We start from the raw sequence: 10,123 nt of genomic DNA, 5'->3' as shown, positions 1-10,123 counted from the left end.
TGGCTGAAGTCGGACGCTTAACCGACTGCGCCACCCAGGCGCCCCAAGGAAGTTGTTTAAGGAGGTGGAGTAGTGGTGGATAGGGTGTAGGGGCAGCCCAGAGAGTGAGGAGTGACCTTGGAGTCAGTAACAGGGACTGCCTGCCCCTCAGGGAGCCAGAGTTTCCGTCTTCCTGCCTGAGCATTGCGGCACCCACTTACACTGCAATTAAAGACAAGCCCCCTTCCTCAGGGTGCAGGCTGTCACAGACGTGGCCCTGGCTTCTCTGTCCAGCCTCATCAGAGTCGCTCTGGCCCCTGTCACTCTGCACTCCAGCCCACCAAACGGCTTCCAGTTCCTTAAAACCAACGCCTCTAAACTCTCTCCAGCCTCAGGGCCTTTGCACACTCGTCCCCTCCCCCTCCAGGTGTCCGGGTGAGCATCACTTACTCAAAAATGCTTTTCCTGACCCCCATTTCAATCTAGACTAAACCTCACTGTGGTATTTACCACATCCCCTATAGCAGTTATCACGCTTTGCAATTATTATGTTAACTTGCACATTTGCGTGGTACTTTGAGCTCTGCAAGGGCAGGGACTATATCCCAGCTCGGAGCAAGTGGCCAGCCCAGAGTAGACACTCGGTGAATTGTTACTGAAGAAATGAAGACGTAAGATTTGCACACAGGGAAGCAAGTCAGACGCCACAGAGGAATGTGGAGGGAGGCCACGGGCAGGGGCCACAGCTTCCAGGAGCGTCAGAAGGAAGGGACAGTGACAGGAGATTTCCTATGGGGCTTATGAAGCCCAAAGAGCAATGGAGGCTTGGTTCTAGAGGTGGAGTCTATTTCTAGAACATTCCTTCGTTTGATCCATTTTGTGCTAAGGATGGGGTGGACGGTCCTGGCCTCATTCAAAAGTCAAGAACCCTGCCTGGAAGTCAGTTAAATAGTGAACACAGGAGAAGGTGCCCAAAGAGGCTGTGGTGGATGCTTCATTGTGCAGAACCTGGAGGTGGCTTCCCAGCAAGGGGCCCCCCGGGGACACGAGCTGATATGTGTCCCCTCCCCGATGTCAGGACGGCATTCTGCTGGGAGCCGTTGGCGCCTATGACTGGAACGGAGCCGTGCTGAAGGAGACCAGTGGCGGGAAGGTCATTCCCCTCCGCGAGTCCTACCTGACGGAATTTCCCGAGGAGCTCAAGAATCATGGCGCCTATCTAGGTAAGAGCCCGAGCTAAGTGTGGCGAATGGGCGCGGGTGAGGAGGGGCCCAGGGGAACGTGCCCCCACGTGAAACAAGGAGCTGTCTGTGAATATCCTGCGAATGTCCAGGCACAGGTCAGGGGCCGCTGCCTCTTCAGCCTGGTATCCACACCTGGCACCATGCCCGGCATGCAATGGGCTCTCAGTAAACAGGTAGAATAAATGGTAAGCAAAGCACCTGTACCTGAAATGTGCCTCAGTCGATGCTTCTAGATACCAGGCCCACTGTTGGTGTGCCTTTAAAACCTTCTGCCTTGGCTAGGGTTTGGGCACGCTGAGCTGCCTCCCAAGGCAACATGCACGTGGAGAAGTCCATGTTCGTTTTTATTGTTAACGTTCACCATCAAGGCAGAAGTCGCTTCCCGTTAAGCACTTTGGAAGCAGACATTAAAGAGCAGCACAGGGGTGCCTGGGTGGCTCAGTCAGTTAAGCATCCGACTCTTGATCTCAGCTCACGTCGTGATCTTGAGGTTCGCGGGATTGAGCCCTGCCTGTCTCTGCACTGATAGTGCAGAGCCTGCTTGGGGTTCATTCTCTCCCTTTCTCTCTGCCCCTCCCCGATCGTTCTCGTTCTCTCTCTCTCTCTCTCTCTCTCTCTCTCTCGATAACATTGGTGCCCAGGGCCCAAGTGAGCAGGACCAGCACTGTGGGTGGTCGTGGACCAGTGGCCGGTACACTCCGGCCCCCACTGCACACGTTCTGGGGCTGACACCGGGTCTCTGAGGCAGAAAAAGACTGAATAAACCAAGAAGGTTCAAGCAAAGGGGGGAGGTGTGGAAAGTGCTAGGCAGGGTCAGGACACAGAAAGTAGACCAGGATGGAACAGAGGGGTGGAGCAGGAGGGGGAAGGGGAAGGCAGGTTGGCGCAGGTTGCAGCAGGAAGCCTCGAACGCCAGGTTAAGGAGTTAGAGCCTTTTCGTGTTGGTAGTAGGGAGATAGTGAAGGTATCTGAGTGAGGGGCAGCAGGATGAATCCACCTCTTCCTGGCCCAGCATAACTGTCTTCCTCCTCCCAGGGGGCCCTAGTGGGGTAGAACCAGATCAAAAAACCCTCATGAGGCCCAACTATCTTGCCTTACCCACAGTCACAGCCCTTCTTCCTTCCTTCTCCCTCTGGGGCTCATCCATGAGGGCAGGGTCTGGGGTCTCTGGAAGATTCCTTCCTACATGCCCCAAGGGAGAGGGGAGGTTTGGAGGAAGGAGACTGGGAGACCAGGCTCTCCGCCTCCCCGCAAGGAAACTGTATGGATTTCTGTCATCTTGTCAGGCCTTCTGGGAGGCCGGTCCAGCTTTCAGGATGGCCCTGCCTGCTGGCCAAAGAACCACATGGAAATGTAAGCTACAGCCAGCAGACTGTGGGAAGCAGGAAGTTCTCAATGCTGCTTGTTGCTTTGAGAGGCCCACGCCTGCCCCTAGGACATTCGGCCCCCAAGCCCTTCCCATGACTGCTGTGTCTCCTTCTGAGGAAGCCCAAAGCCCAGGGCTAATTGGGAACATTTTCAGCTGCACCACTGAGGGCTCAGAAGACACCTCGGCCCCACTCTGCAAGGCTGATCCCACCCTACCCTCATATATTTATGGTTGTGTTAATACACAGCCAACACAGCCTATGCAACACTCTGGCTTTGCTGACCTTTCGAGCCCCATTTCCCAGAATACACCTTTAAGAGTCAAAAATACCGTGTCTGGAACCAGAGTAGCATGCCCTACTGCACCTGTTCTCCCAGCCACTGAATCAACCCGTCTGCACATCCTGCAGCCGCTATACAAGCAACCAGCGGAACCATAGTGGTAGTGTTACCCACATATGCCCACGCACGTGCACACATGGCAGAAAGAGACATCCGTTTGCCAGGAAGCAGCCCAGAACTGCTGACGAGGCATCTAAAAACCGGGATCCACTCTCAACCATCTGGCAGAAAGTGGGGCTCTAGGCTTTGCATGCATCCCCCGTGCTGGGTAGTGATAGGGCAAAGCCATCCTGAGGACACGGATTGGTGGCCTTTCCAAAAGAGCCCCTGGTTTCCATTTCTTCCTCTTTTACGTGGAGTATGTGTGGGACCGAGAGGAGGGGGCTCCATCCTTTGAGGCTGCAAAGCTCTGGGGCCACAAGAGTCGCTGGGACCCCACGTCGATGCCCAGTGGAGCGGCTTCTCCCACCTGGACAGCCAGTGCTGTAGTTCTCCAGACCACCCAGCAGCAGGTTGCAGTAGTGAGGACACTGGCGGGTCCCTGAGAGAGACAGTTGGTGGAGATTGCAAATCAAAGCCTGCCCCATGCGAGATGAAGCACGGCCAGGGCTCACCACCTCCCTCCTCCCTGCTCTCTCTCACACGTCTCGGGGATGCGGGTGAAGGGGCCCGGGACACATGCACATTCCAGGTCAGCAGTGCCTTTTCGTAGCCCCACCTGGCTTCCTTGGCTTCCTCTAGCAGGGGGTGGGGCGCATGAGTTCTCCCCACCCTCCCTACCCCCCTCCTGAGCCCTGCCTCTTCCAGGCCTCCCCAGTTGTTCCTAGGAAACACCACCCCGCTGCTTCACATCTGCTCAGCCTGCCCTGAATGCACTCCCTGGGCTGGCCCTTCAGGCGCAGCCCAGGAGCTGGGGCAGAGACCAGCCTGTTTCCTCCCATGGCAGGGTACACAGTCACGTCGGTCGTGTCCTCCAGGCAGGGGCGGGTGTACGTGGCAGGAGCACCCCGGTTCAACCACACGGGCAAAGCCATCCTGTTCACCATGCACAACAACCGGACTCTCACCATCCACCAGGCCCTGCGGGGTGAACAGGTAATGGAGGGGGAGGCTGGGGGCAGGGGCCGGGCGGGAGGGCATGTGGGCAAGGCTGGGCTGGCGGGGGCTCTGCTCTTCCTTCGCAGACATCCTTCCCGGTTGGGGGTCACACACCTCCTTCATACCAGCCTTGGAGCTGGACTGTCTCATCCCCAGAAAGCCAGGCCATGGTCCCTGCGACAGCAAGAACCCGGGAGAATCTGTTTGCCTCTTGTCTCCGGTGCCAGACCTCTGTCCCTGGCTGCCAGCTTCTCTCTGTTCATATCCAGAGTTCAGGGTTAGAGGCAGCACTTAGGCCCCCAGCTCGGGCTGCCAGGGCCCCTAGGCATCCCGGGGGGTGGTCACGTTCCTCACGCCCGCCTTCATGCTGCCAGAAGCGGGAGCAGCTGCAGACGCACCCACAGCGAGGCCCCGTGGGTCCACCAGCTCTTTCCTGTTCCTGGAATGGGAACAGTGCAGAGTGGTACAGCCCCTGCCCTGCCTGGGCCGCGTGGGAACCAGACTGTGTCGCTAAGAGTCTCGTGTTGGGTGGTCACGAATACCAACTGAAAAGCTCTAAGAGTCACTGGCAGTGAAAGATCGGGAAACAGGGTTCTTCTGATCCAAGCCATGCCAACAGCCGAGGGGAACTGTGGTCCTGAGACGCCACAACCCTTTTCCAAGGTTACATGGTGGATTCGAGGCTGGGTCGGGTTGAGAATCCAGGACTTTCTGCATGATACTGCCTCCTGACCCCTGACAACCCCAAACCAGCCCCCCCCCCACCCCCACCTGGCCACACTCAGCATCCACGGCACCCTGGGCCTGGGCTGGGCCTTAGCCAGGCCCTTCCCATCATTCCCAGCTCACCTTCGGCTCTGCGGAGCCCAGGAACAGCCCTGCCCCCTGCCCTTGGCCTGTCACCATGAGGACAGGCTCCTCCCTGGGTCTAACCAAAGTCCCTCCAGGTGCAGGAAGCCATCATTCTCTTTCCACTTCCCGTCTCAAGGGCACTGGCAGACCTGGGGCACTGCTCTGTCCCCCAGCCTCCAGCCTGCCTGCCCACACTCTGCCCAGGGCTGGCTCTTCGGGAATCCAAGGCTAGACCTTGAGAGCTGGAGGGAATTTGCTGATGAATTTATGACATTTTTACTGCCTGGTTCCGCCTCCAACATCCGAACGAGAAACCGCAGTGCTGAAGGCAGCTAAATTAAGTGGATTCCAAATCACCGTGACCCACATAGCTGAGGCCACATATTTAGACAAATGCCTCCCCCCACTCCTCCCTTATTTGCTCTGTCTGCCTCTTAATTATTTTAGGTAGGGATAGCTCTTCCCTCCCCCACCCTGTGTTTAGAATTTCCCTTTTCCCCTCTTCCGTATTTTCTATCTTTCTCCTCAGTTAAAAGCTTTTAATGCCGGACGATGGATTTCTCCTGAAAGCACCCTACGCCAGGAGGCGGCTGGGGGAGGGAGTATCACGGGCTCGGGTGTCAGACCGGAGTTTCAACCCAGTTTGGCTGTAGCCAGCCATCTGACCTTGGGCAAGTGACTCTAATTCACTGAGCTTCAGTTTGTTCCCTGTGAAATGAGGACAGTGATCTCTCCTAAGGTAGCATGAGGCTCATATGAGCTAACCTGAGGCTGTAAAGCGTGTCACACAGGCCTGTCCCTGGGAGGGACTCCTTCGTCCTTCCTAAGTGACCTGCTGGTCCAGTAAACATTTATTATATTTGTTATGTTATTGTTTATGCCCAGGCCTGGAGGAGACATAGCAGGAACAGGGTGCCCACTCTTGGGTGGGGGCGGGGGTGGAGAACAGGTGCTAGTATGGGGCTGGGGGTGATTGCAGAGGGGCACCCCTTGCAGGCAGCGGAAAGGGAAATGGCAGGGCAGGCCAGGGCCAGCTTCTAACAGGAAGTGACCTGAGGGCGGTGACATTGTCCGGAAGGGAGAAGGGGAGAGTGGGGCAGACAAGAGAAAAGTATGTGCAGAGGGAAGCCTGGAACCCAGCCAGGGGCCGGGGCTTTGGGAGAAATCGATGGGAATGTCAGGAGCGAGTGTGGGAACTTGGATGTGCGGGGCGGGGAAGGGGTGTAGGCAGAGGCCAGGGAGGGAGGGAGGCAGGTCCAACAGGGTCACATTGAAGAACTTGGACCTCCCCCTGCACCCCTCCAAAAGCAAAGGAGTGGTGTGGTCAGCTGCTAGAAGCCACTCTGGCTGCCCGCAGGGGTGAACTGGAGGGTGAGGCAGGGGGTCCTTCGGCAGAGGTGCCTCTCCTGGGGAAGAGACCGCAGAGGAGGGAAGCAGACGGACTCAGGACTTGTTTGGCGCACTCCAGGCAGGGCTTGCTGGGAATCTGCGGGTGGGAGAGGTGGCGGTGGAGCCAGGGAGGACCCTCAGCTTTCTGACTTGAATAGGTGAGTGGCCCCCTCGTTGAAGGGGGGGGCACAGCCCCCAAGGTGGGAGAGGAACACAGAGTGCTCAAATGCTAAAAAGAAAACATAATCTCCTGTCCAAGGTGCTATTCCCAGGATATTTGTAACATTAAAAATCGAAACGAGCCTCGGGGCTCCTGGGTGGCTCAGTGGGTTCAGTGTCCACCTCTTGGTTTCGGCTCAGGTCATGATCTCCATGGTTCCTGGGATCCATAGCGTCTAGCTTTGCACTCATAGCACAGAGCCCGCTTGGGGTCCGTTCTCTCTCTCTCTCTCTCTCTCTCTCTCTCTCTCTCTCTCTCTTTTCCCCTCCCCTGCTCTCTCTCTCTCTCTCAAAATATAAACTAAAAAAAAAAAAAAAAAATTTAAATGAGCCACGTGTCCAACAAGAGGATTGATTATACACGTGGCACATGCATAATTTGGAATATTATAAAACCACCAATTATCATGTTGTAGGAAAAAATATAACACGTCACAGAGAAAGTGCTCATGACCCATTGCTTTATTCAAAAATCATATATAAGCTCTGTATATAATATCCCAGACTGTGAAAATAAAGCCATACACACACACACACAAACAAACCACACACTCTAGACAAAACAGACTCGGTGAAAATACACTAAAACGTTATAACATGGGATGTATAGTTGGATGTTTGGACAACGGGTCACTTTTATTTTCTTCTTCATACCTTTTTCTAATTTTGCTCATTTTTTGCCATGATATGTGCTGCTTACAAACAGAATAAATGGCAATCCATAAAATTAACCAATGGGAAGAAAGAAGAGGTGGAGGGGGTGGGATGACAGAGGGAGACAAGAGGGTTGGGGCGCCTGGGTAGCTAAGTTAGTTATGTGTCAGGCTCTTGATTTCGGCTCAGGTCATGATCTCAGTTCGCAGGATGGAGTCCCGAGTCCGGCTCTGTGCTGATACTGTGGAGCCTGCTTGGGATTCTCTCTCTCTGTCTCTCTCTCTGTCTCTCTCTCTCTCTCTCTCTGCCCCTCCCTGCTCTCTCTCTGTCTCTCTCTCAAAATAAATAAACTTTAAAAAAAAAAAGGAGGAGAGGCGCTTGGGTGGCTCAGACAGTTAAGCATCTGACTTGTGATTTCGACTCAGGTCATGATCTCTCCGTTCATGAAACTGAGCCCCAAGTGGGGCTCAGTGCCAACAGCTTGAAGCCTGCTTGGGATTCTCTCTCTCCCTCTCTCTCTCTGCCCCTCCCCTGCTCATTCTCTCTCTCTCTCTCTTTATCTCTCAAAATAAATAAATAAACGTTTAAAAAAAAAGGGGAGGAAAGAGGGAAAGATGGGACCAAGTGAAAATAGGTGAGTCCACTCCATGGGAGGGGGGAGGGGGGTGAGAAGGGAGGACCCTTTGTCTTTGTTCACCCAAGTTCCGCGTGGAAGGGCGTCCTCCGCTCTCTGTGCAGCCCAGCGCACTGCCCTCTCCCACCCCTGTGCTGCAGATAGGCTCCTACTACGGGAGCGAGATCACCTCTGTGGACATCGACGGCGACGGGGTGACTGATGTCCTGCTGGTGGGCGCCCCCATGTACTTCAGCGAGGGCCGAGAGCGGGGCCGGGTGTACGTCTACACCCTGAGACAGGTACTACTGCGGGGGGGTGGGGGGGGCGGAGCCCTCTGAGGCACCTGGCCCCGCCCTGCCTTCACTGGGTGCACCCGGAGAGGCCAGTGCCCACCTGCTGAGCCAGGCCGGGGAGAGCAGGAATTCTGGGGAACATGGGCTGGAGACAAGGTGCTGCAGGCCAGAGGGGACCGTGACCCTGAGGGTCCTTGCCACATCCCCCTGAGCCCGAGCCTTTTTCCACCCCTGGTTTCGCAGAACCGGTTTGTTTATAACGGAACACTGAAGGATTCCCACGGCTACCAGAATGCGCGATTCGGGTCCTCCATAGCCTCGGTTCGGGACCTCAATCAGGATTCCTACAACGATGTGGTGGTGGGAGCCCCTCTGGAGGACAACCACGGAGGAGCCGTCTACATCTTCCACGGCTTCCGAGCCAGCCTCCTAAAGACGCCGAAGCAGGTGCCGCTCCCCGTCCACAGCTGGAGCTGGACCAGGAGTCCTGGCCGCTCCTGCCGGAGCATCCGGTTCAGGAGCCTCTTCTGTGCCCTCCTGCAGGAAAGGACCCCAGTCTGGCCTAGCTCTAGTTGCCTCGAGTCGGGATTTTGAAACGGTTGCATTTGCCTTCTGGACCTTCCCATCACCCCTGCGGGCACCCTCTCCCTGCGTAGCTTTATCTCCCCCTGCAACAACAAAACCCCAGGGACCCTAACCTCACTCCCCACCCCCACCCCCCCCCACCCCCCCCCACACACACGCAGGCAGTTGACAGAGAGTGGAGAATTCCCACGTGGGCCTGCTCTTCTCTGGAAATGCCACATGCTGGAAACCTTGCCCGCCTCAAGAGGGACCCATCTCGGGTCCCACGCCCTCAGGGTCCTCACTTTTGCCTACGTATTTTCTTAGTAAGGTAGTCTAACACACCATGGTCAGGGAGGCCGCTGGGTTACCTGCCAGAGAACATGTATTTACACTTAATGGGGAACCCTTTTAAGACGCGAGATCTTAATCCAAAAGAATGACTTGACGTTAGGTGCTGGACAGACAGACCAGGAGCGGGGTCTGTTTGGGCTTTGGGCCGGAAGCTTCCTGATGGTTCCAAAGGGGCTCTCCCCAGCGCTCCCGATTGTAGTTTCCCCGAGGGTTGTCCTGTCCTGCCCTGTGTGAACAGTGCCCATGCCTGTCTTTCTCTTCCCACTTCCTGCAGAGAATTGCCGCCTCCGACTTGGTTCCTGGCCTCCAGTATTTTGGCTGCAGCATCCACGGACAGCTGGACCTCAACGAGGATGGGCTGGTGGACCTGGCGGTGGGCGCCCTTGGCAATGCTGTGATTTTGTGGTGGGTTCGCTGAGGGTCAGGATGAACACCGGGGTTTGGTGGGGGGTGAGGGGGAAGGGGCCTGTTGTTTTTATTTATTTTAGAGAGAGAGAGAGCAGGGAAGAGGGGCAGAGAGAGAGAGGGAGAGAGAGAGAGAATCTGAAGCGGGATCCACACTCAGTGCAGAGCCATCTTCCCACGACCCTGAGATCAGGGCCCCACCAAGAGTCAGATGCTGAACCGGCTGAGCCACCCAGGCGCCCAGACATCGGGTTTTAAAAATATTCTTCAGGACCTTTGTCCCTTTTGTCTTTAATCATTGCCAGCCAAACTCACCCTCTTAATCCTCATGTTCTTAATCCTCTCGTGATTACAAATTTCCTTCCTGTGGAATCACTGTAAGCTGTCTTGAAGTCCAAATCCCTCTTCCCACAGAGTTCTAAGATTATAGTGTCCAAACGCCCCTCTTAGAATTTGTCCTAAAAGTTCTGGCTGTTTGGGCTCTTCTTCCACTTCAGCTTTTCAAGCTACTTAAAGGACAGGCTGAGGATATTCTTATCAGCTGGAAGGATCTCCCTTCTCCCCTAGTGTGAAAGAATCTTTACGTAATACAGATTTCTTTCCTCCAAACCCCTTCGGATTTCTTCTTTCCTTTTTAAGGGTCTCATTTCTGCACCAGCGCATCAGATATTTGCCACCCATCTGCACTCAGGACCTTTCTTTCTTTCTTTCTTTCTTTCTTTCTTTCTTTCTTTCTTTCTTTCTTT

General features: G+C 55.2%; 1 protein-coding gene across 1 annotated transcript in view; it reads left to right on the top strand.

Moving 5' to 3' along the window:
• ITGA11 (integrin subunit alpha 11) overlaps positions 1–10,123 on the top strand; it is a 125,753-nt gene that overhangs the window by 88,110 nt on the left and 27,520 nt on the right. Inside the window, exons 11-15 of the mRNA XM_040493086.1 lie at positions 1,058–1,202; positions 3,880–4,028; positions 7,920–8,060; positions 8,298–8,501; positions 9,247–9,377. Of these exons, the coding sequence (XP_040349020.1) occupies positions 1,058–1,202; positions 3,880–4,028; positions 7,920–8,060; positions 8,298–8,501; positions 9,247–9,377 (770 nt within the window). The remainder of the gene's footprint in view (positions 1–1,057; positions 1,203–3,879; positions 4,029–7,919; positions 8,061–8,297; positions 8,502–9,246; positions 9,378–10,123) is intronic.

Source organism: Herpailurus yagouaroundi, unplaced genomic scaffold, assembly GCF_014898765.1.
Source record: "Herpailurus yagouaroundi ecotype Mexico unplaced genomic scaffold, PumYag 184, whole genome shotgun sequence".
NCBI lineage: Eukaryota > Metazoa > Chordata > Mammalia > Carnivora > Felidae > Herpailurus > Herpailurus yagouaroundi.
Note: the sequence above shows the minus strand (reverse complement) of the source record. Positions and strands in the feature narration are given on the sequence as shown.